This window comes from Mauremys mutica, chromosome 14 (genome assembly GCF_020497125.1).
Source record: "Mauremys mutica isolate MM-2020 ecotype Southern chromosome 14, ASM2049712v1, whole genome shotgun sequence".
Classification (NCBI taxonomy): domain Eukaryota; kingdom Metazoa; phylum Chordata; order Testudines; family Geoemydidae; genus Mauremys; species Mauremys mutica.
Window position 1 is genome coordinate 6,773,438 of NC_059085.1, and position 26,233 is coordinate 6,799,670.

Here is a 26,233-nt window from a genome sequence, read left to right on the forward strand (position 1 = left end):
TGTTCTGGTGCTCATAGTAAGCAGCTTTAGTGGACCACAGATAGGGCAGGCTTCTTGCCTCTTACTGCCTAGAAGGGCTCAAAAATGGAAGCTGTCTGAATCACTTGAAAACCAGACTGGATGAAGTTTTAGAATGGTTCTCTAGAAAGTTTTCTGCCTTTTCCTGAAATGAACTGGGGGCCCTGAAAGACGTGTCTATTTCTAATCTCTACTTTTCTGTAAGTAATTGTACCAGATTTGTTAGCATAAATTCTTCATGCTCACCATCTGTTCCGGGTGTGTCTGATGTCCTTTACTTCTCTTCCTGTCCTCCTTTAGTTTCCAGAAAAAAACACCACCTGCTCTGACACAATTGAAGCAGCTTTTTTGACCGATATATTCTGATTATGAAGTGTCGTCATTACCCAATCCCACAGACCACCAGGAAAAACCAATTACTACTTGTATTGCTTCGTCTGCATTTGTTTTTTCCCCTCTCCCTTTAGGTAACTAATTTCCTTACCTTGTACCCTTGGCAGCCAGTAGTGACTCCTACCCTTATTAACAGTCCTGGCAATCCATTGAGCTAGCTACAAGAGGCAGTGCAAGTGTGTAATTGACATAACATAATTCATTGCTCTGTAGAGAACCATGCAAACAGTTACATGCCTCACTTTTCCTAGGGAAGCTGAGTGTAGCCAGTTTGAGCTCTGATAAATCTGTGTGCATGCATAGCATTGGTAAGTCTGCCCTTGCTGGCGTTATTGAAGAGAATTAGTTTATTTACTTTCCCAAGCAGGCTGTGACCAAATTTGTTTTGCTTGTTTCAGATTGATGCATCATGCCTTACCTGGGAAGGGCAGCAATGCCAGGGCAAAACAGCTATAGTTGAAAAACTCTCCGTAAGTCCATGCAATGTTTTTTTTTCTAAACAAAATGTTTTGGGAAACTGCTCTAAAGATCTAAATTGTTTTGCTTCTCACAGGGAAGGTAACATTTTCAAAAGTGTCTAAATCACATGTTCAGAAGTGACTGAGAACCTAAACTTTGAAAATGGGTCTTAGGCTCCTGAGTCACTTAGGAACTTTAGAACATGTTCCCTAGCACTCTGTGTAGGGAAACCGTTCCACTTCTGAGCTATTGCATAAGTCAGGTTCAAATTTCTCTTCTGTCACAGGATTCTCTCTCATTGGGCTGTATGGGGTATTCACCTCACTGAATGTATTCTTTCCTTGGCTCTTTCTCTGATGCAAGTTATTAGAAAACACTCCGTGCAGTCCACTAGTTGAGACTCGCAGCATTGACATATTCGCTTCTTGGGCTGGCTGGGACATTATTAATGGGACAAGATTCTGTAGTTCTGTTGCTTACTCAGAGGTGATGACTCTGTGTTCAAATATTGCTTTTATGGGACGTGGATTTCCAGTGTCCTTTGCAACGCACAACTCTAGAGACACTCTGCTGTCCCTTGGAGACACTGCTGGCTTCTAGTGAATCAAGGGCCTGCAGAGATGCAGAATCAATGCTAAACATCCATGTTTGGCATGAAAGTACCTGCTGCTGCTGCTAACAGATAACATGTAATTCTCTTGTCAAGTGAAAACCAAGTTCCCTAGTACATCTCTAAAGTCTGCAGACAGTCTCCCAGTTTTGTCAGTTTCTGGAGTTAATTCTCTCCAGAAAATAGAGCTTTGAAATCCTAAAAATCCCAGTTTCTTACTACAGAGAGTGGGCTGTTAATTCTCCCCATAATCTCTTAATTTCTGTTTTGCAAGGTGGCTCATGCAGTTAATTTAGCACATACAAGGCCTATAAGTGCATAAACTCCTGTTCCTCTAGAGATTGTGCTGCACAGTCCTGCTATTGTGGGACTCTCTTTACTCTACAACTCTCCAGAAGACTCTGCAACCTCATCTTCTAGAAAGGAAGACATTTCTTCAAGAAATAGTCTTTGGTTGTTGACCTCCTACAATGGAGTTGGAAGCACATATGAAGGATATTTGTACTTGAATGTACAGGAAATAGAGATGGGGAAGGCAGCCCAGTTTCAAGCTTTAGGAGTTCCTGGATTAAAAATCCCTTCTCCCAAAGAGCTTATCTGAGGAGGACCTAGCATGTGTCTGCATCCATGAGAATCCAGGCTTGGTAGGGTGATTCTGTTCTGAGCAGCGGAAGCTTGAGGAGGTTTTCCACTGTCTGGGATTTGGGTGCGGTTTTTTGTTTTATTGCTGTGGGTTGCTCTAGAAAAGCTGGTCTCTTGAAAAACAAGGTGAACTTCAGCAGCTATTGGAGCTGACAATTCCACCTCCAGCCCAAATTTCTCACCTTAGATGGCTTTGCTGTATGATAGCTCAACAGACCTGGTGGACCCGCAGCAGTGCTTTCATAGACATGCCATTTTTCAAAGGGTGTGGAAGGGAGTGGATTTACCCCTGCGGCGCCACCTGGTTGTTGTCTAGGGAATTAGGTCACCAGTCGTCGGAGCGCCCTCTGCAGTCCAGGTGTCCCGCCTGTCATTGGCCCTTGTGTCCCTCCTGGAGCCCTTGTCTTGGGTACTACCCCACTCTCTCTGGGTCTCCCCACCCAGGGGAACCCCCACCCCCTATCCCCACGTCGCCTCAGTCGTGGCTACTGCCAGTCACCGTCTAGCCCCCGTGCCCTGGGGCGGACTGCAGTCTACCAGCCAATCATCACAAGCAACAAGGGGTTTGGCCTGGCTGCCTTTACCCACCCTCAGGCTGCCCCTCTGCAAGCCCAGTACCTAGGTGGGCCTAGGACCAGGCCCCGCAGCCTGGGGAGTTGCTGGCCTGGGGCTTCCCAGTCCCTAAGGCCTTTCCCCAGCCCTGCCTCACTCTAGGTCCCCAAGTGAGTTCCCCAGCAGCCAGGCCTGTCTCTCCCTCCAGTCAGAGTGACACTCCTGAGCTTCCAGCTGCCCTGGCCGCCTTATAAGGCCCAGTTGCTCAGTTTGGGGCATGGCCCCAGCTGCAGCCACTTCCCCCAGTCAGCCAGGGTTTTGCTCCCTTCCACAGCCCCAGCCCTCTGCAGGGCTTTTCCAACCCCTTCAGGGCTGGAGCCGGTGTTCAGCCTGCTACAGGTGGCTCTGGAGTTCTCTCTTGGATTCGTGTTAAATTGAATGTGGCCATGCTGATGAGTGTTGTTCAAACACTAAATTTCAATCTGGGAAGTATTCGTGTCAGTTCTAGCCTATACTGTTTGAACTCTCCAATTCAAAACAAAACTGCCTCTGTTTACCCGGTGTTCCCTTGTCCGACTGGAAAGGAAAGGCAGGATGGCTCCCCAGGTAGGAGCAGGAAGACCAGTCTAGGAGGCATCCCCAGGCAAGCTAAAAATTTAGGCCAGACAAGTGACTGTGATCGCCAGACACTCGGACAACTGGCATTTAAAACCTGGGCCCGTTGACTGACCTTTCTTGCATATGAAAATATAGAGGTTTCTTGTGAGCATCATTGCAGGGGAGTTTCCCTGCCTGATTCAATGAGGGAGAGGCAGAAGTTGGGCTCTGGCTTCTCAAGGAAGAGCTCAGGGAATCAGAGGCTCAGTGATTTAACCTCTTCTCCCGCCTCCTTCAACACACCATTACGCAGGCGAGTTATGGAAAGTGGTGCTGATCTGAGATTTCAACAGCTGTGAGCGCAGAGCCTTCCTTGGCTGATTCCCCTGGACCCAGTCTAAAACGATATAGGCAGTGTCTGCCAAAAATCACTGAGCTGTGTCCCTCAAGAGTTTTATTCCCAGAACTGGAATGGTGGCACACCAGGATATGTGGAGTTAAAGTTCCCTTGATGAGAAGGCTAGCAGTATTCATTGTGACTCTTTTATCTGTAGCTCCTAGAGGCGCCTCCCAGGATCAGGGCCCCAGTGGCAGACGCACAGTGAGACAGTGCCTGCTACAAATAGTTTGCAGTTTAAATAAAAACAAGGTGGGAGAAGAGAAGTAGTGTTATCCCCATTTTACAGCTCAAAACTGAAGGCTGTATCTTCATTGCAAAAAAGGAGTGTTGGTTTTTTTTACATGGAGATGACTAACTCTAAACAAGACCGTGAAGCCATAGCCCCAGGCACAGAGATAAGGGACTTGCCCAGGGTGTCACAGGAAGTCTGGCAGAGCTAAGAACTGAATGCAGATCTCCTGAATCCTTGTCTATTGCTGTAACTCACAGAATAATCTTATGATTCGTCTCTTGCATTTCTGAAGGAAGGTTTTTTTTATTTAAAATCTTTATTTTTGTAAGTGAAAAGCACATAACCACACATAGGACCACTTGTGCTAAAAAGACAGCAGCGCATATAAGCGGAGCAGCAACCAAAATAAACTCAGATGGCATCTTACAGTGAAACCCCTTCAATCCACCTCCTGCAAATTTTCTTAGCAGCCACTAGGTCTGTGGCCAGGTGAGGAGCTATGGGACATTGCAAAGCAAGCAAGGTTCTGCTAAAATCTCAGCGATTCAGCCTGGGGAAATATATCAGAAAGTGAGGCTCAGAGGAGAATGGGCAAGGGGGTTTGAATGAATGTCCTGCCTAACCTAACCATGGCACTTGGTGTCAGGCAGCCACATTATCACCAATATGGCAAACATCTACTCTCTAGAGTCTCTGCCACGCATTGGGTGCACAAATTCACTGCCACCAACAAGGGCGTTCGTTGGCCTGCTACTAAATGCTGCTTTTTGTTGTGCCCTCAAAGATGTTCTGTGTATGATGCTGAACTTAATAAACCTGCTGCATTAGCTATAGATAGACTATTCCCTTCTGCAGACCAACAATATAATTGTCATGCCCAACTTTTCTCTCAAATCCAGTGCTCATCAGCTGTTCACATGTGAGGTGCTTACTGAACCAGACTATATTAAAAGAAAGCACCAGTTTCCAAAGTATAAGGGAAGCATTTCCTCCCATGTAGAAACCGAGACGCTCTCCCTACAGGTACATTTGACTAAACTTGACATTTCTGAGCCCTCTGCTGGCAGCCACTATACTGATGAGAAAGTAAAAGTTTGTGGTCTTTACTGGCAGGGCTGTGGGTCTTGGATCTCAAATTGCATGCCACCTGCCTCAGTGATATTAGCACAGCTTTTGTTTCAAATGCAGTTCTGACGAGCATGAAAGTTCATATTGAACAGAGCTTCACTTCATTTATGAAGCGACCATAAGGCGCTGTCTAGTTAAATTAAGAAAAAAGGGGAGGGCTTTTTAAGCACTGCTTAGCAGCTGGTGGAGACAGGGCTCAACGCCTTTAAAAATGGGTTAGCTGATTGTGGTCAACCTAGCTGAATTTAGCTTGCCGTCATATCCATGTGTCTGAAATAACTGAGGAGGACAGATAAGAGGAGTGAAGATGCTAGAAAGTGGAGTACAGAAAGGGAGAAGAGAATGGGGACTCTGCGATGAGAACCTACAATAACATAATTATAAGGGCCTCTCTGGTGAAGATTTCTTGCAGCATTTCACAGGGCTGGAAGGAACAAGTCCAGGTTGTCACGCCAGAGAGAAGGTGTTTTTCATTAAAAGGGTAGCTGCTAAATCTGACTTGCACTTTGAGATGGGGCTTATGGAGTATTTGTTTATCTGTAAAATTAATTTTGTTCTTTAGTAGAAAGTCTTGAACTGAGCGCCTGTGTTTTTCTGCTGACCACCTGCATCTTTCTGTGGCACTGAGAATGTAAACTTGTGTCTATTTCCAAACTAGTTCAGCTTCTTATGCCACTGCACTTAAGTGATTTCCTACATGAAACGTGTATTGTATAATAAATTCTGAGGAGGGGAACACTTCCTATCTGCTCACCCTGTTCTTTTCCTTCTCATTGCAGAGCCTTCCTTTTCAAAAAATACAGCACAGCATCACATCACAAGACCACCAGCCCACGCCTGACAGTTGTATACTCAGTATGGTTGTGGGACAACTCAAGGTAAACTCTCCTTTCCATTACAGAGAAACAAACGCTAATGTCCTAAAGTTTTCTTCAGGATGTTTGTAAAACAGCTTATGTACCTTGGAGGCACCTGTTAATGCCTACACTGGGGTGTCATGCTTCTGGTGTAGGACATTTCCAAGAGAGACTGCTTGCCATGCTAGATTAAAAGCCCTTCATAAAACCACTGCACCTCAACAATGTCATGTGAAGCATCACTTCTTTGGTTTGGCCTTTTAGATGTACTGCTGTTCTCGTTCACACTGAGGTCATTGCTGCAGTAAAGGTCTTAACACAATGGTTCTCAACCTAGTTACCATTATGGACCACATATACGGCCCACAATGTGATATGTGGGCCACATCCAATACTGAGGGTTGAGAACCACTGTCTTAACTGATACAGTTTCTGTTTAATGGCAGTTTGGGTCATAATTCTTCAGGAAGGTGTAAATTTGGTTACCTTGTTCATACAGTTTAGCGGTGCAAGCTGTGATGCTTCCATCTGCCCTCTGGTACAGGTGGTCCATGGAAGTGCAAGGACAGTCCAGTAGTCCTTCATATTAGTTGACAGTCCTTGGAATGGAGCCTGGCTATTCCATTTCTGTGCAGGCAGCTGGGTTAAGGTTAGTCAGCCGTAGTATGGGAAGAGTAGGGCTGACTGATACGGCACTTGGGTAAAATCCCCGGGGATTGCATCTGAGTTATTGCAATCCTGTTCTGCCTCTTTCTGGCCAAAATTGATTCAGGAATGGTAATATTGTCTGAGTGAGCTCATGCCATCTAGCATTGGAGATCCCTTCTCTTGAAGCTACTCCAGATCTAAGTTCCCTCTAAGCTGCATGGCCGCGCGGTAGGCTGTAAAGGGCCGTGCAGCAGGGGCCTGGAGAGGAGAGAGGTAGGAGGTGGGCGGGGACTCGGGAGGGGAGCAAATTGGGGAGTGCAGGGCTGCCACGGGCCTCTCCCCTGGCTCCGGGAGCTTGCTTGCTCACTGTTGGTGGAGGGGTGAGGGGGGCCCCTCCCCTGGAGCTCTGTGCCCTGCCAGCAGGGAAAGGGCTGGGGGGAGTCTTTTGGAAAGGGCTGGGGGGGGTGGGAGTGGGGGTCCTCTCGTCCCTCCCCCTCCCATTAATTTTGTTACGTGCACCAATATGGAGGTGATTTGTCTCACACCACCTCCATATTGGTGCACATAACAAAACGCATTCCGCACATGAGTGGGAAAAATTAGAGGGAATGCTACTCCAGATTATTTTTACCTATATGGCTTCAGTTTGCCCTGAACACACAATGTATACATTGTCACCTTTGCTGTGCTGGTGAACTAAATCAACGTCATTTTGGTCCTCCACCTCTCAGGGGGAACCGCTGTGCTTCCAAAGGCCTGAAGACCATAGATTGAGAGGATTTGTTGGGTTTCTTGTTTAGAATAAGAGCTGCCTTGTCCTTGAGGCCACAAAGCTCCTTATAAGAAACTAGCCAAAGCCAGGACTTGCCCTTTACTGGGAAATCTTAAACTTGCATTAACACTCAGTGAGGTGTGCCAGAAGCATGTTGGGTCCTGTGAGAGTGTCATGCAGCCATGACACCTATCCAGCTTCTGGCTAGCATGCTCCAGTTTCCTTCATGGAATACTGTCAACGATTAGTCCTTCAGATGGCTCTGGAAACAGCGTGTTCTTGTCATCAAACCTCCAGGAGAATCTGGGATGGACTAAGGAGTCAGGCTGGATCGGAGTGATTTAAATCCCCTGGAGCCCCCAAAGGAGCTGATCTGCCCAACCTGCTCACGTTGGGTAGTGGGGAAGAGCAGCTCTTGGCCTCACACCTCCTGCTTCTGGACATTATTGAAACCTTAAACTACAGGTCTTCCTCTTCTAGTGAAGACCAAGAATTACCCTATAATCGGAGCCCAGATAGTAAATGGCAGTAACAACTACATTGTACCATCACAAATTACCCCTTTGCATTTCAGTCTATGTCCCCTTGTCTGTCCTGTTTCCATCATGCCCCCTCTTCTCCCTCCCCCAAGCTGTGGCTCATCAGTGAAAATTCTCATTGATTATTTTCAAGGGTGTGCTTTTCCCTGCATTCTCCAGGTAGCCTAGGCCTTTGCTTCTCCAACTGCCCAGGCAGTCCTGTTCAGAACCGCTTCCCTCTCATGCGGGGCTGGGAGACAAACGTGGAGCTGACCTCAGAAGTTCATCTCCCTGGCTCCCAAGCCTTGGCTGCTGCACTGTTCTAGAGGTAGCCCAGCTGGCCAACCTATACTTCTGGGTCCCTAGCTGCAAACTGGACTCCAGCTCTGGTCCACTAGCCTCTGCAGCTTGGTTCCATGAGACGGTGCTGTGAACATGCAGTAGAAACAATGAACTTAACCCCAGTGAGGAAAACTGTAGAGCGAGATGTCAGGCACCTGGCTGCAGCAAATAACTATTCCATGGCAAAAATGCTGAATTCCGTGTCTCTCTCTTTGGGCGGGGAGGTGGTGGTGAAGGGGGAATACTAAATTTGACTATCTCAGACTCTTAGCATGGGGCCCTAGTTGAGGTGACTGGGGGCCGTCCATATCTGAGGCACTTTCAGGGTCTCTGCCATCTCGGGCAGAGGAAGCTGCAGTAGTTACACCATTCATGCTTTCAAGTTTAGCTTCATCGCCATAAAGCAGTGGTCCCCAACCTTTTTCGTCTGACGAGCCACGGAGGACCGTGGCGGCGGATGAGCATCCGCCGACAAGTAGCGTCATCCAGAGGTGTCGCCGCCGAAATGCTGCTGTTTTTCGGTGGTATTTTGGCAGCGACACCTGGATGACACTACTTGTTGGCGGCATTTCGGCGGATGCTTGTCTGCCGGCCAGTACGCGGGCACACTTAGATGCCCTGGCGGGCGCCATGACATCCACAGGCACCGCGTTGGGGACCCCTGCCATAAAGGGTAGGATTTTTTTTAAAGTGGATCACAATTCTGCAGCAACGGATGTATTTGCAGGTAAATCCTGTGGCTGTGGGGTCCTGCCCTTAATCTCCTTAAGAATTGGCTTTGTAAACTGTTAGGTTTCTGGTTCTGCAGTAGGATGGACCTCACCGTGGACAATGCAGTCTAGGACCTATCACATACACCACTTTTTGATGCTATAGATTAGGGTAATCAATTCTTTTTTGTCAAGGTCCACATTTCTTGGTCAAGGTATTTTCAAAGTGCAGACTCCAGAGAAAATAATACAAAACCAATAATGATGAAAATAAGTAAATAAAAAGATGTCACGGTCGGTTCAAAAGCATCTGGCTGTCTGGATCTGGCCCACTGGCTGCCTATTGACTACCCCTGCCATAGATCCTACTTATCTTTAACTTCTTTTCCTTCTATGAAAAGTACAACTTGGCAAGTCAAGACAAAGTATTGCAGGGATCACGGGACAGTGCATGTGGTTATTAGACAGATATACACTGCTCACGTATACAAAGCATTTGCCAGCTGTCTGTCACCATGTGGTGTAGCACTGGATCATCCTTTTTTTCCTTATCTGTGAAGTGAGTCAAACCATTAATGTAGCTTGTAGCAAAGGGTCTGCACCTTTCTTGCATTTCTGTTGGTGTCGGGTACAGAAGCAGGAAAATCTTTCTGGGGATTGGTTCTGCTTTGAGCAGGAGGTTGGACTAGATGACCTTCTGAGGTCCCTTCCAACCCTAATCTTCTATGATTCTATGAGGCAGACAGCTTAGTCTTCAGACTTGGGCTCCTATGTTTAAATGTGCCTGGTTTAGCATTTTGGGGCTCATGTTGGCACCAGATGTTACAATTGGACCCATGGTCTGAATGGACACAGTGATGGCTGGCCTTGGCTTCTGCCTTGAATGTGCTGTGTGTCACTGGAATTCCATTTGCCTCTGCTTAGCATGAAGGAAAATCCTCATCAGTGCTTGTTACACTGAAGCTTAGCAAACTGACTCTTCTAGTAAAGGAGATGCTAATAATAAATAAATTAATAATAATAGGATATATACCTATGTCTTAGAACTGGAAGGGACCTTCAAAGGTCATCGAGTCCAGCCCCCTGCCTTCACTAAAAGGACCAAGTGCTGATTTTTGCCCCAGATCCCTAAGTGCCCCCCTCAAGGATTGAACTCACAACCCTGGGTTTAGCAGGCCAATGCTCAAACCACTGAGCTATTCCCCCCCTTTTGTCCTGTCCATCCATCCATCTGGTTAGCTGTCACATGTGGACAGAAGACTTATGAATACGCACACATTTGAAACTGATGCACTGTAATATCCTTGTGTTAGTCCTGAAAAACAGACAGTCGACTGGAATCAGTCTGTGAATTTAGCAGTGGCATTACTGATACTCAGATCTTACCAAAACAGCAGTAACAAAGCCAGAGGGCTGCAAGCGTCCAGCTATTTAGATGTAATCTTTAACTTCTGAAAAACATTTAGCTCCTAAACAGCACTGATCCGTAGATCTCAAAGCATCCTACAGAGAGGGAAAATATCATGCTTTCCACTTTAGAGGGAGAAGCTGAAGCACAGAACGGAAGTGACTTTGCTAAAGTCATAGAACAGATCAGCGACAGAGCCAGCAAAAGAACCCAGTTCTCCTGGCTCCTAATCTAGTACATAGGACCATAATGCCAAATACTTACAAGCACCATGGAGACTAGTGCAAAAATTTCCAAACCTGTTATTGGCTTTTAAACACTCATTGCTTTGTGCAGGCATTTGCTAGTAAACATTCCAAAACACAGACTGCACTGAAGTAGCCTGAGTGAGGCACAAAGCATTCGAAATGTCAGGAAGGGCAAAAGGAAAGATGTTTGCTACATGCTGACTAACAAAGGAGACATGCTTGCTGTGGGTTTTGGTTGGGCTCTTCAGATGTGTCCAGATGACTAGGAACACAGGTTCCAAGTAATGTCAGTGGGACTTGTGCTCCTAACTACCTTAGGCGTGCTTCAAAGTCTCATCCTTCAGACCCAAAACCTCCATTTTGTTGAACGCGTTATCCTCGGAGTGCTTTAGAAAAGTAATAAGATGTTCCCCTTTCTGTCCATGTGCTTCTGAGGCTGTCTCCTTTAATGGACCTAGCCTCATATCCTTAGATCTCGTTGAATACGAGACTGACAATCTCGTTGAATATGTGACAGAGGAGGATGGACCAGCAAAGTGTTCTGTAAGAATGCTTTTTACTTCCCACTCTCAAGGGACACTGCGCTGGTGTGAGAAGGATTGTGATATGGGTCTCTCGATTCTTATTGTATCTGAGCAGAAACAGTACATCAGTCACGCTTTCATTGGCAAAAAACTTCTTAAACAGATATTAAACTAGCCTCTCAAAACTCATCTTGGGGGCAGTAGTGGTTTTTAGTAATTGCGATGGTCAGGATGAGCAAGCAGATTTTGTAGCTGGGCTAGTATTTTGTCATTACTTTACACATCTGGAAGTAGTGTGGGAAGGATAAACTAAATTCTCCCATGTATCCTAATTTTGTTCCCATCACTTCTTGCTGTTTCTCCCTTCCCTGATGAGCATTTGTTTGTTCAGACAGGAAGAGGAGACAGCATTTGAGGCCCATAGTTTCTACCTGCTTCAGCCAAATCCAGCAATGACTGTGGCACCCCGTGTTCTTGGAACTTGTTTCTGTCTAGTTACGTGTCTTTTTTTTCTCCTGCTCAGGCAGACGATGACCAAGTTCTAGGTTTCCACCAAACCTTTTTGTTGAAAAGTTTTCAAGGTGCTTGGGTGTGCACCAATGAAGTCTTCAGGCTAGCCCTCCACAACGTTTAACCTCTGCCCTCTCTCCATCTCTGGTGGTCTTCACCTTCCTTCCTGAGTAAGGCATGCTCTCTGCTTGCTCTTACACCTTGATTGGTCTTGTAGTGTCTGAGTAGCATGGCTGTTGCTTGTGCATTTTCAAAGCAATATGTGGTTCTCCAAATGCTCCTTTATGGGGTGTGGTTTTAGAAGTGATTACTACAGAATGAATTTAGAATAATTAATTCTGTATGTAAAGTGTCCAATTGAAAAAGGGAATATGCAGCTTGTATCACTTGGGAAACTTGGATGTTTGTGATGCATGGTAAACACTTTAGAGCATTGTTTGAAACTTGCCAGATAAGACATGAAAATATGAAAGAACCTGTGACATTAAGGCTATGTCTACACTAGCATTTTTGTCGGTAGAACTTTTGTCAGTCAGGAGTGTGGAAAAAAACACACCCCTGACCAATGTAAGTTTTACTGACAGCGCTGTCCACACTGGGGCTTTTATGTTGGCGGGAGAGCATCTCAGAGTATCAGGGTTGGAAGGGACCTCAGGAGATATCTAGTCCAACCCCCTGCTCAAAGTAGGACCAATCCCCAGACAGATTTTTACCCCAGTTCCCTAAATGGCCCCCTCAAGGATTGAACTCACAACCCTGGGTTTAGCAGGCCAATGCTCAAACCTCTGAGCTATCCCTCCCCCCTCCTGCCAACATAGCTACTGCCGCTTATTGTGGGTGGTTTAATTATGCCAGTGGCAGAGCGCCCTCCCCATTGCATAGAGCAGCTACACAGGAGACCTTACAAAGGCGCAGCTGCAGTAGTACAGCTGTGCCACTGTAAGGTCAGTAGTGTAAACGTAGCTTAATTCTTCACCATGAGATCAGAGATACATTCCAGAACAGTAATTGGGTGCCAGAGCTAAGCTGTAAAATAGGCATGGTGGCCAAAACCAAAGATAAATGTCTGTCTGTATACAAGAAGCATATAAAGCAGACGGGCTGAAGTGGAATGCCTGGCAGTGGAAGAGGCGCCTGACCTGAATGGTATTACTGAAACATGGTTGGTCTCCAAAAATCAGTGGGCTACTGTGATACCTAGTAACCAGCTAAAAAGGAAGGGCAGATTAGTCTGCAGTGCTGGTGGGAGTATACTGTACCTTGAGAGCCCCTGGAACATATGCAGAGGTGGTGGGAGTAGAACTGTAGCTAAGGAGACTCCCTAAAACATGAGACAGAATTTGAGTGAAGAGGCCCATTCAGTCAAGTCTGCAGAGATGCAAATGCCAAGTTATACAAATATGCTGCTAGAGTTGTGTACTAATGGCCTCCGGGTCAGAAAAAATACTGTGTACAATGTGGAGGCAACAAAAATCAAATAAAGCAGTAATAATGGGTGACTTCATTCTATAACCTGGGCAACAAGCTAATGGAATGTTAGGAACCATTAGGAAGGGATAGATAATAAGACAGAAAATACCATAATGTCACTATATAAATCAGTGCTACACTGACACCTGGAATATTGCACGTAGTTCTGGCCACCCCATCTCAAAAAAGATATATTAGAAATGGGAAAAGTACAGAGAAGGGCAACAGAAATGATTAAGGGAACAGCTTCCATATGAGGAGAGATTAAAAAGACTGGCACCGTTCAGTTTGGAAAAGAGATTACTAAAATCATGCAAGGTGTGGAGAAAGTGAAGAAAGAAGTGTTATTTACCCCTTCACATAACACATGAACCAGGGGCTCCCAATAAAATTAATAGGCAGCAGATTTAAAACAAACAAAATGAAGCACTTCTTTACACAACACACAGTCAGCCTGGGGATATTGTGAAGGCCAAAACTATGACTGGGTTCAAAAAAGAATTAGATAAGTTGCAGGACTGGACAACAGGATGGCTCACTTGATGATTTTCCTGTTCTTTCGTTCCCTTTGTGACATTCACCACTGTTGGAAGATGGGATACTGGGCTAGATGGACCATTGGTCTGACCCATATGGCTGTTCCTATAGTCAGTCTGGTCAGCAAAGGTTTAAAGAAGCAGTTTACATTTTTTGAAACAGCTACTTCTGAAGGAGTTGATCAGGGCTATGGCTGAACCATTAAATAGTGACTGCAGTGTAACTATGCTCAACATCCTCAAAGAGAAAAGGTACCAAAATCCAGCATAGTGACACTTCCCTTTGGAAAGAGGAATCACAGAGAAACTAGTCCAACTCTGCTGTTAAAATACATGGCTTAGCATGGAGGTAGCATGCAGCCAATAATAAAGGCACAACAGACTAAACAAGGGAAGCCGGAAGGCAAGCAAAAGAGTGTGCTTAAATGGCTGTGGTAAGAGGTGATCCCAGCTAAACAGTATCCATTAGGAAATGGAAACCCAGCCCAAATTAAGCCAATAAACAAGCTCTTATCAGTGATGGAATTTACGGCTTACTGTGTAATCACTTAGCTTCATTCATAGCCCTTTGTCAGGTTCTCTGGGTCAAAGGGCATTGGAAGGCATGCATTTTAAACTGTTAAAGAAATACTCCTCTATGTACTGAACACAACAGATCTGCGGAACTCTTTGCCACAAAATATCAAGCACTAGCAAGAGTTTAGGATTCATAAAAGGTTTAGATATTTGTATGAATTATGAGAAAATCCAGGGTTATATTTGACAGGTTAAATCTAGGAGTGAGAGAAATCCTCCTGTTTCAGGGCATAAACCAATCTCTAAATGAGGTGAGATGCTTCCCATAAGGGTGATTATTCCATTATTGTAGGCTTTTAGCAATTTTCTCTGCAACGTCTGGTGCTGGCCATTGTCAGAGGCAGAATAATGGGACTAGCTGGACCATTGGTCTAATCTGGTTTAGCAGTTTCTGTGTTCACACTGTGCTGATGCCAAGAAGTCTCTGTTCAGAACTTCAGAGCTATTACAGTGCTATTCCCAGTGGAATTCCCTTTAGATTTACTTGCTTATTGATGCTCAAAAAGAAGAGAATAGAAAATCCTTGATTTAATATCGAGTTGCAGACCTGCCAAAACAATTTAATCTGATGCTCTTGATCCATGGCTATTGGTTGGGGAAGGTGCAGACTCTTAAAACTTGAAGAATGGAGCAGTGGTGTCAACTTTTGTTTGTGGCAGCTCCAAAATATCTCTCTAAACCAGTGGTTCTCAAACTTTTTTTTTTTTTTTACTGGTGACCCCTTTCAAACAGCAAGCCTATGAGTGTGACCCCCCCCTAAATTAAAAACACTTTTTAATATATTTAACACCATTGTAAATGCTGGAGGCAAAGCAGGGTTTGGGGTGGAGGCTGACAGCTCACGACCCCCCACGTAATAACCTCATGACCCCCTGAGGGGTGCCAACCCCCAGTTTGAGAACCCCGGCTATAAACCTGTGGAGAAGAGATGAAAATCACTTGTACGAGGCCACAGAATGTTCCATCTCTTGTGAGATGGGAATCGATTCTTAGGGAACCATTTGGCCTCTCTAGTTAAAGCTGTATTAAGTCACTTTCTGAAAAACACTTGCATGTTTGTGTTCCAAAGATATCTCATACTAACAAACACATAGTTCTTAAAGCATGTGGTATGGGCTTTGAGTCGGACAGTCTAGTTTGGTTCTTCACTTGGCCCTGAGTTGGGTCTTGGGTCACCTTGAAGTGACCCCTCAACCTGGTCAGGAGCAGTGCTGCTGAAGACAGGTATACATGACTGCAAGACTTAGCCAAAGTTCTTGAAGTTGTGGTGGGCAGAGCATTGTGTGTAGGCTGAGCGTAGTGCCTTCCAAGTTAACAGTTTCAGCTACTGATTATTTATAACCTGGCATTAAATACCCCAAATCTGCGTTTTTGAAACATTTTAGTGTAAACCACATCTTATAGAGATCCTCATGGATACTTAACACCTCATTTGTCATCCCAGGACATCCCATGGCAACTCCAGCAATTGCTTACATGGGAAAGCAGGGCCGCAGGGGTCCCGTGAGCCGCTCCGGGTTTTTGGCAGCACTTCGGTGGCGGGCACTTCACTCGCTCCGGGTCTTCGGCGGCAGGTCCTTCAGTGCAGCGGAAGACTTGGAGCGAGTGAAGGACCCGCCACTGAAGTGCTGCCGAAGCCTCGGAGCGCCGCCCGGTGAGTACAAGCACCGCCGCAAGAGGTGGAAATAAAAAAAAAAAAAAAAGAAAAAAAAGCCACGATTGGCGGCAGCTCTACCACCGCTGCGTCATAATTCGGTGGCGGGTCCTTCCCTCTGAGAGGGACCTGCCGCAGAATTGCCGCCGAAGACCCGGCCCTGCCCCAGGCCTCCTGAATCCTCTGGGCAGCCCTGTGGGAAAGTAACATTATGATGGTACTTCACGTATTTAGCTTTTTCTTAATGTAGACTAGCAACTGGAAACAAAGAAAAGAGTTAGTAACTTGTAACCAGTCAGCTCCGCGTGGTCCACCCTCTGGGACCTTCTCCCTAAACCACCATGGTGCTACATCTTTAGGCCATGTTACTGCTGCTGACTTCCATGGAAACTTCCTTCTGAGGCCAGCTCCCGGCACGGCAGTTACATCACAAACTAACTTCTTACCAGATTGTGGTTTATTTTAACATAATGCATTACTTCACTGACTTTCATATGGCTTTTTTACACTTAACCAAATGACTATTTCAGTTTGCTGCTGGGCTGTTCTTTGGGGCCAGAATAAATAGAACTGCTGAAACCACCAGTTTGTGTGAGTGTAGTTGCATCTTTATCTCTAGGAGGCAAATGCTGCTGTAAGCATAATAAATCTGTGCTAAATCTCCAGTGGCTTTAGAGAAACTGGCTTTAGGTAAGCTGCACTAAGGAAATCCTACATCACCGAGTAAAAATATGGTGTGAACATCTAAGAGTAGAAATCCTTGGCTATCTTAAAGCTGAATGGTATTGTTGGGAGGTGTAAGGTACATTGTAGAGCATGACATCACTGGCATCAGCTGGTGAATCTTGTTTCCACATGTGTTTGAATATATTTGGCATAGTGAAGATCTTTTTAAAATATTTTTTCCCCTCTCTCCATAGGCTGACGAAGATCCTATCATAGGATTCCACCAGATATTTATATTAAAGAACATCAATGATGCCTGGGTTTGCACCAATGACATGTTCAGGCTAGCACTGCACAACTACGGCTGAGCTGGTACCCCCAAGGCACCTGTGCTTTCTCTTTCTCCTCTCCTTTACTGATATATTCACACTCACGGAACATTCCAAATATCATACACAAACCTGCAAGACTGCAGTGAGCGAGCAAGCAAGATCCATCACCTGCCCTTCTGCCAAGTTTACGTTGTGTCACTAGATGAGTTTCTTGTGCATGATGTTTGGAAGTTAGACTTAGCTGCATTTGACAAGAGAAATGTGTGTTGTACCAGCATGCCTTGGAAAGAATCCATAATGCAAAAGGTTGTGTCTTTATGTACTGACCACTTGCTCTAGTAACCCAAAGAAACGAAAGGAAAGAACAGCAGCCTGTACAGCCCAGATACTGATTTGTTCAGATGTCTCAATGCTACATTATACAAAAATAAAACCATGAGATTTTCTTAACAGTTTAAATTGTTTTAATGACTCGGATGTTGAATGCATAACCATAAAGTCGTAGTCAGTTCTTTGGATTTCCTGTGTCTACCTGGCTGAGCAAACACGTACAAACCTGAAAACCCACCTAACGCTTTAGTTTTAACTGTACACTCCCATCACGTCTCTTGCAGCTGAACATCGGTCCAAATATGCCTTGGCCATCGATCTCTTCCTCTCTCCCTCCCCCTTCAGCAGCCAAAGGTGGAGGCTTGTGGCTCATATTTTCATGTGCTCTGTAAAAAGTCAGACTTCAGTTGTTTAAGTTTTTTCTTAATCTTTATTTTATGGAGGACAGAAGGTAATGCACAAAGTTGACAATCATGGCGATATGTATTAGTTACATGTGTCATAACACTTGCTATGGTGTCAATCATCACTAAGTCCTTCCAGCTAAATATGCCAACCGTAGTTCGTCTGTGTTCTACTGCTCTGGGAAATGTAGCCTCCAGCTTTCTGAATTGCGCCTATAGAACTTTGGTTTTTTCCGTGTCCCCCTCTTCTCAAAATTGCATTTAATTCCAATGTCCTAGTCAAGTCCCCACTCCTAGTAACTACATTCAGCCTCTAAACTTGCCCTGTGGTTTGAATTGGGTATGCATTCAAAGTCTGTTCTAAACCAGTCAGCTACCGCATGCCACCCCAGAGGGGGCTGCATTTCATTGGGGAAGGGATTCCTGTATTCAAGTATTTCTAGATTTTTCATAGTAAAAGATGCCACATTAAATAGATTGCATCATTCATGTCACTTACGGCTGACTAACCTGATGGGTCCAGATTTTCAAAAGTGCACAGAACTCAGCTGCTCCTATTGTGACACTTACGGCCAGGTTTCCAAGAGAGCTCAGTACCCAGTGTGCTCAGCTCTCTTGAAAATCTGGTCACGTATTTTGGTCCCTAAACGGGAGTTGAGCTCTCCTGAAAACAGTCCTTGGGGGCTCTCATTGATGTGCTAACCACACTGTCTTTGTTCTACTCTAACTTGCTGTTCATCTCAATTTTAAATTGGCAACTAGGAATAGAAGTAGCAGACTGTTAATTTCCTATTACTGCTTCTCTGCTCTAGAAATAGCATCACAATGTTCTATTAATCCTGTAATAGAAGGATTAGTCCTTAGCAGAAAGACTCTTATATACAAAAGGGCCATTCTTCGTGGTCAGGGGCTACTGCTATCAAGCAAAGCTATTGCTTTTTGATCTCAGGATAGGAATCCCTCCCCTCTGCTATTAGACCCATCTTCTTCCAGTCCATTCTCAAATTAGAAAGAGAAAGGAGGCTGGCTCTAATAGAGTTGACTCTAATCAAATCTGTTCTGCAGAAAGATCCTGCCCACTAAACCCAGAGACCCCTCAGCATCCAACTCTATAACTTGCTCTTGCAAGTTAGCTACTTAATTACTAGGCTAAAGGAGTGATGCTTCCTATCAATCTTAGTCTGACCATTATTTCACAAACTCCGCTCTTACTCTTAACAGACCTGAAATTCAGAGAAGGGAGCAATCGGCTGCCCGAGGAGGTTTCTTGCCTATTTAACTTCTTGCATAGCAATAAGTTTCTTCCCCTTGGTAGTTCAGCCCTGGCTTCCTATCTAGAGAAGACACAAGTGCCAGTTCTACTTCCTGTAGAAGCCAGTGCTACATAAAATGCTTCTGGGAGGCTGCAGCTCATTCATTGTGCCCAGGATAAGGGGGAAGACACTTACTGTCTCTTAGTTACTACTTCAGCTCAAGGACTGCTTTAAAGAACCCATTTATTCCATCATAAACTGTTGCATGGAAGCTCCTGCACTGCTGCCCATATCTCACTGCAAGTGTTGGAGTGAATTCTGAAATAGCCACGTACAAATGTAGGGGGACTGCCTGGAGGGAGGAGAAGGGATGTTGCTGCCCCTCTTAACTACTCTAGGTGGGGAGAAGGATACATTCTATAAACCCAAGATTCTCATTCCAAAAAGTCTGTCTTGCCCTGCCCGCCCTGGATGAGACTTTTGGGATCCTCTAATGGTACCATACTTAGCTGGAATGTCATGTTGGCCTTAATATTAGCAGTGTTAATAGCCATATTAAAAAGATGCCTTAAGAAAATTCCCCAGATGTGATTCTTACAGACAACCCATCTTGTCCTTATGGAACATCACATGTTGACTAGAAGGTGGGAAAAGGAAAAGCATCTTCCTTGTCCCTAAGAAGGGAATGACTGGCTTCTGTTTGCACTGAATAACTTGTTTTGAACATCTGCCTCCAACCCTGGAATAACTGGCTTTTATAGTTTAAGAACCTTCCCCTTGGTGGCACATATGTACTGCAGTTGTAGCTGCCTTGGTCAGCTATCTAGAGTTGTCTTGGCTGAAGAAAATGGGTTCTAACCCTAACTCAAATTGGAGAAGAAGAATTTCTAAGCTAGTCTGCACCATAAACTTTAAACATCTTCAGTTGTGTGCAATAAGCAGTGTTCGACCACCTAGCTCTATATTCTCTATTATGCCAGAGCTGCTCTCTTGTGAATGGACTGGAAGACCATTGTGCTGCTCACTACAGAAATAGGGTGACCTCTTTTTCTTGATGCTCTAACATTGCTCCAAATGTGATCCACCTTGGAATACCTCTGGGTCGTGAGTTTTCTGTCCACTAGATGTAAATATGAAAATGTGCCACCAGCAGTTATCTGGCTTATCAGAAGAAAATGGAAAAAACCCTGCTCCAGTCATTGAATGGCACAGAGCTTACAAAATGCTTCGTGGCAGGAAATCTATGTGCTTACAGAGGAAAACGTCTTTAAAATTGTAAGGTGCAGCCTATGTACAGCAATAGCCTTGTGGGTCAATTTAAGTCAGGTGAAGAGTTGTGTGGAGTAAGACCATACATTCAGTATATGCTCTACTGTATGATGATGGCTTGTTATGATTGTACCTGTGACCAATGTGTTAATAAAGGTTTTCTTTAACAAATGTTGCTTGCTTAGGCTCAAGCCAAGAAACCAGAGACTAGATTATGGCTGGGTCCTAACACTGGAAAAGCTAGACCGGGGAAGAGTTGAGAACAGCTCAGCTTTACTGGAGCATTCCTGCCATTGGGTGTGAAATATTTCAACCTACCAACTCAGCTGCTAGAGGGGATGCAGACCTCCTCGCTGCTCAAACCAGTGCACTGCTGGCAAGCTGAGTTTATTGGGTTAAGGTGCTTAGCCTACTCTTAAGGGAAGTTTAGACTCCTCACCACAATGACATCTTACAGGCTGAAGCTCTTGTTACCAAAGATCTTGGATCTCCCTAACTGCGTTAGATGTGACTTCTCCTCCCAAATCCTATTTGCAGTGACAGGCAGCTGCTTTCAGACTGCACTGTCTGTGTGAGCGTCCTCCGAAGGACACTGTTCCATTATTTCTCACATCTACCAGCTTTCACATGCCACTTTAACAGCGATGGGTCTTATGATTGGGGAGGGAGTCCTGTTAATCTGTGCTCATTTGACAGTTGTTCAGCCGCGGACTCACATTATCCAATCTCCAGTTGGTCCCAAAAGAGTGACTAGAATTGAGGCTGCCTTCGGTGTGACAGTGCAGCCCAAGTGCAATGCCATAACTTTGGGTTTAGGATGAAGGGTGCAGTCTGGTCCCATCATGGACAGGGGGAGGGAGCTTACTTGGGAAAGCACTAAGCTGTGCTCTGCTTTGGTTGGCTGACAGGAGCCCCAAACTGACCTCATGTGAAGGATTTATTTGACTTTGACCCAAGGAAAGCTTTTCACTCCTTCGTCTAAAGATACTGTATTTGGGTGAAACACAGTGTCTTTGGCAATGGTCATATCCAAGGGAAAGTTTGAAGTAACATGATTCGCCGCAGCATTTTTTCTTTTTGAAAAAAAAAGCTCAAACCTCTCAACTTGTGAAGCAGTCTGTTCTCCACTAACCTTTCACCTCAGCATTTCTCCTGATTTGTACTGATCGGCGCCACCGTACGTGTGTGTGGTTCTATAGCCATCTTTTACCTCCTTCACCCGCAGACTGCTGCACTGTTGTTGAACACGGGCCCTGAGAAGCTCAATCTAAATAGAATGCTTTCCCTCCTCCAAGAGCAAATCAGACCCCTGCAAGCCAGGCTGTTGTCATGAATTTCAGGCCCAGTGTCTTCCTTAGCCTGATCTGTCAAAATGAAGAGCACTTGCTGCTTCTGGTTGGCTCAAGGATATCCAGGTAAGTGAAGACTTGCACCATTGTTGCCTTCCCTGTTCTTTATAGCAGTTTCCCAGTTGGAAAGAGATTGGAGTAATGCATGTACCTGAGACCACCACATTCCCTGCTAGCCCAGTGCAAGGAAGATGGGGCCTGTTTGGGTCTGAAAGTAGCTTTTGTATTAGCTAAGTCCAGGCACCCAAGCTTTAGTGTGAGGGGGTGATAAATGTTTATGCTTGTGCCTGGAAAGGATCTAAAAGTGGTGGAAGCTGTTAATGGCAGAGGCTCCACTGCTTCTGTTTAACTGGGAGGGGGCAGCCCATTATAGCAAGAGGAAAAGATGGTTTAAGTGCCACTCATCCTGCTCCCTTCGCTTTTCTTTGAGAAAATAGCCCTGTTTCCTTCTATTTCTAGTGCAGAAGGAATCTCCTAGTGCCTTCCTGGCCCCCAAACAGAGCAGGCAGCGGAAAGCCCCAGGGCTAACACCTGCCACCGGAAGACAGGAGCTGCGACAGTGCTTGTCCTTGAAGCTGCTTCCGGAGCTCTCCAACAGGATTCACCCTGTGCCCCCTTGGTGCATCTCTCTTGGTCCACAGCACACCTGCTCCTGTTCCCCAGGGATCATCAATCTGCCTGTCCTACTTCCTCCCGGCAGCAAATTCACAGCTTTCCTACTGTGGCCCCTGCTGGAGTTATCACAGTAATGGTCTCAAATGACGGAGGGGAGAGGGAGCTGCAGAGGTGACTGTAAATAGCTCTGAACTTTATCTGCCCCTCGTTCTCCAGCAACACAGCCAGGCTCGCACAATAACATACCACTCTGTTTCCACACCCTACTTGCTTTCCATCTGCTGGCAACTGAAGAGAGCAGAGTTATGGGCTATGGAGATGCTATTTGGAAGAGGTAGTGGAAGATGCCCAACACAGGCAAAAGACTTTTCCTTTCAGAGCAGTGGCTCAGTTTGCCTAAATTAGGAAGAGAGCCCCACCCTAACCTTGTCCAACACACATGTTAGGTTGCCTTTCCTTTTTCTTAGTGAAGCTGCAAATTAACACTTTTTACCTTGATTTAGCTAATCTAGGTGAACCTTGACCAGTGAAATCAAGACAAAAGGTGTTAAGATGGGTCTGCAGCAGAGAATTTCTCATAGTTAGGTCAAGGTAGAAAACATGGTGGCTAACCCTGAGACCTCTCTCTTTAGTTCAGCCAGCTCCTATAGGTATGTCTACACTGCAATAAAAGACCTGTGGCTGGCCCAGATCAACAGACTTGGGCTCACTTGGCTCGTCCTGCAGGGTTATAACATTGCAGTGTAGACATTTGGGCTTGGACTGAAGCTTGGGCTCTCAGTCCGCAGGGAGTGGGGAGAGTGCCAGAGTGCAGGTTCCACCTAGTTTTAGAATCATAGAATATCAGGGTTGGAAAGGACCTCAGGAGGTCATCTAGTCCCACCCCCTACTCAAAGCAGGATCTAATCCCCAACTAAATCATCCCAGCCACGGTTTTGTCAAGCCTGACCTTAAAAACCTCTAAGGAAGGAGATTCCACCACCTCCCTAGGGAACCCATTCCAGTGCTTCACTACCCTCCTAGTGAAAAAGTTTTTCCTAATATCCAACCTAAAACTCCCCCACTGCAACTTGAGACCATTACTCCTTGTTCTGTCATCTGCTACCACTGAGAACAGTCTAGATCCAACCTCTTTGGAACCCCCTTGCAGGTAGTTGAAAGCAGCTATCAAATCCCCCCTCACTCTTCTCTTCTGCAGACTAAACAATCCCAGTTCTCTCAGCCTCTCCTCATAAGTCATGTGCTCCAGCCCCTTATTCATTTTTGTTGCCCTCTGCTGGACTCTTTCCAATTTCTTCACATCCTTCTTGTAGTGTGGGGCCCAAAACTGGACACAATACTCCAGATGAGGCCTCACCAATGCTGAATAGAGGGGAATGATCACATCTCTCGATCTGCTGGAAATGCTCCTACTTATACAGCCCAAAATGTCGTTAGCCTTCTTGGCAACAAGGGCACACTGTTGCCTCATATCCAGCTTCTCCTCCACCGTAACCCCTAGGTCCTTTTCTGCAGAACTGCTGCCTAGCCACTCGGTCCCTAGTCTGTAGCAGTGCATGGGATTCTTCCTAAGTGCAGGACTCTGCACTTGTCCTTGTTGAACCTCATCATATTTCTTTTGGCCCAATCCTCTAATTTGTCTAGGTCCCTCTGTATCTTATTCCTACCCTCCAGTGTATCAACCACTCCTCCCAGTTTAGTGTCATCTGCAAACTTGCTGAGGGTGCAGTCCACACCATCCTCCAGATCGTTAATGAAGATGTTGAACAAAATCAGCCCCAGGACTGACCCTTGATACCGGCTGCCAACTACAAATGGAGCCATTGATCACTACCCATTAAGCTCGATGATCTAGCCAGCTTTCTATTCGCCTTATAGTCCATTCATCCAGGCCATACTTCTTTAACTTGCTGGCAACAAAACTGTGGGAGACCGTATCAAAAGCTTTGCTAAAGTCAAGGAGTAACATGTCCACTGCTTTGCCCTCATCCACAGAGCCAGTTATCTTGTCATAGAAGGCAATTAGGTTAGTGAGGCATGACTTGCCCTTGGTGAATCCATGCTGACTGAGGAGAGGAAAGTGATCAGGAACAAAGTGCTTCAAAATGGATTCCTTGAGGACCTGCTCCATGATTTTTCCAGGGACTTAGGTGAGGCTGACTGGCCTGTAGTTCTCCGGATCCTCCTCCTTCCCTTTTTTAAAGATGGGCACTACATTAGCCTTTTTCCAGTCATCTGGGACCTCCCCCGATCACCATAAGTTTTCAAAGATAATGGCCAACGGCTCTGCAATCACATCCGCCAACTCCTTGAGCACACTCGGATGCAGCGCATCCAGCCCCATGGACTTGTGCTCATTCAGCTTTTCTAAATAGTCCTGACCCACTTCTTTTTTCAGAGGGCTGGTCACCTCCTCCCCATACTGTGCTGCCCAATGCAGTAGTCTGGGAGCTGACCTTGTTCGGGAAGACAGAGGTGAAAAAAGCATTGAGTACATTAGCTTTTTCCACATCCTCTGTTACTAGGTTACCTCCCTCATTCAGTAAGGGGCCCACACTTTCCCTGACCACTTTCTTGTTGCTAACATACCTGTAGAAACCCTTCTTGTTACTCTTAACATTCCTTACTAGCTGCAACTCCAAGTGTGATTTGGCCTTCCTGATTTCACTCCTGCATGCCTGAGCAATATTTTTATACTCCTCCCTAGTCATTTGTCCAATCTTCCACTTCTTGTAAGCTTATTTTTTGTGTTTAAGATCAGCAAGGATTTCACTGTTAAGCCAAGCTGGTCGCCTGCCATATTTACTATTCTTTCTACACCTCGGGATGGTTTGTTTCTGCAACCTCAATAAGGATTCTTTAAAATACAGCCAGCTCTCCTGGACTCCTTTCCCCCTCATGTTATTCTCCCAGGGGATCCTGCCCATCAGTTCCCTGAGGGAGTCATAGTCTGCTTTTCTGGAGTCTAGGGTCTGCATTCTGCTGCTCTCCTTTCTTCCTTGTGTCAGGATCCTGAACTCGACCATCTCATGGTCACTGCCTCGCAGGTTCCCATCCACTTTTGCTTCCCCTACTAATTCTTCCCTGGTTGTGAGCAGCAGGTCAAGAAGAACTCTGCCCCCATTTGGATCCTCCAGCACTTGGACCATGAAATTGTCCCCTACACTTTCCAAAAACTTCCTGGATTGTCTGTGCACCTCTGTATTGCTCTCCCAGCAGATATCGGGGTGACTGAAGTCCCCCATGAGAACCAGGGCCTGTGATCTAGTAACTTCTGTTAGTTGCCTGAAGAACGCCTCGTCCACCCCACCCCCCTGGTCTGGTGGTCTATAGCAGATTCCCACTAGGATATCACCCTTGTTACTCACACTTCTAAACTTAATCCAGAGACTCTCAGATACTTCTGCAGTTTCATATTAGAGCTCTGCTCAGTCACACTATTCTCTTACATATAACGCAAACCCCCCCCCACACACACACATTTTCTGCCCTGCCTGTCCTTCCTGAACAGTTTATATCCATCCATGACAGTGCTCCAGTCATGTGTGTTATTGCACCAAGTCTCTGTTATTCCAATCACATTCCTTGACTGTGCCAGGACTTCCAGTTCCCCCTGCTTGTTTCCCAGGCTTCTTGCATTTGTGTCTAGGCACTAAAGATAACTCGCTGATGTCCTGCTTTCTCAGTGTGAGGCAGGAGTCCTCCCCTCTTGCGCTTTCCTGCTTCCTCCCGGTATCCTACTTCCCTCAGGGCTTTGGTCTCCTCCCCGTGACCTGAGTCAGCTGCCCTAGGTCCCCCTGTGACATAGATGCACAGGTGACCCCTCAGAAGCAAGGAAATGCCAACTTTCTCTTTGAGGTAGTAGCAGAATCTCCAGAAGGGCCTCAGGTGCTGCCTCTGCTGGTCCCTAGCGTCCTCCACCTTGATGGGGCAGAGGCATTTCTGAGGCTCTGTGGCACCTCCCCTTAGGCTGGGGGGGGTTCCGTTAGCATGGGGCGGGCGAGCCCGCCCCATTTCCTGGAAGCCCAATAGATACAGGGCCACTGTTTGTATAACTGTTGAAGCTTCTCAAGGTGAGTAATCTTATGTATTTCATTGACATGTAAAAAAAAAAAAAAAAACAACAGCCCCGGCTAACAATCCCCCCCGCCCCATAACAACAGCCCCGGCTAACAATCCCCCCGCCCCATAACAACAGCCCCAACCCCCCT

General features: G+C 45.8%; 1 protein-coding gene across 1 annotated transcript in view; it reads left to right on the forward strand.

Annotated features, from left to right (window-relative positions):
* The window catches only part of NUTF2 (nuclear transport factor 2), a 55,415-nt gene extending 38,154 nt beyond the window's left edge, over window positions 1-17,261 (forward strand). Inside the window, exons 3-5 of the mRNA XM_044987425.1 lie at window positions 810-881; window positions 5,811-5,909; window positions 16,725-17,261. Coding sequence (XP_044843360.1) covers window positions 810-881; window positions 5,811-5,909; window positions 16,725-16,838 — 285 coding nt within the window. The 3' untranslated portion in view covers window positions 16,839-17,261. The remainder of the gene's footprint in view (window positions 1-809; window positions 882-5,810; window positions 5,910-16,724) is intronic.
* Window positions 17,262-26,233: the final 8,972 nt, after the last annotated feature.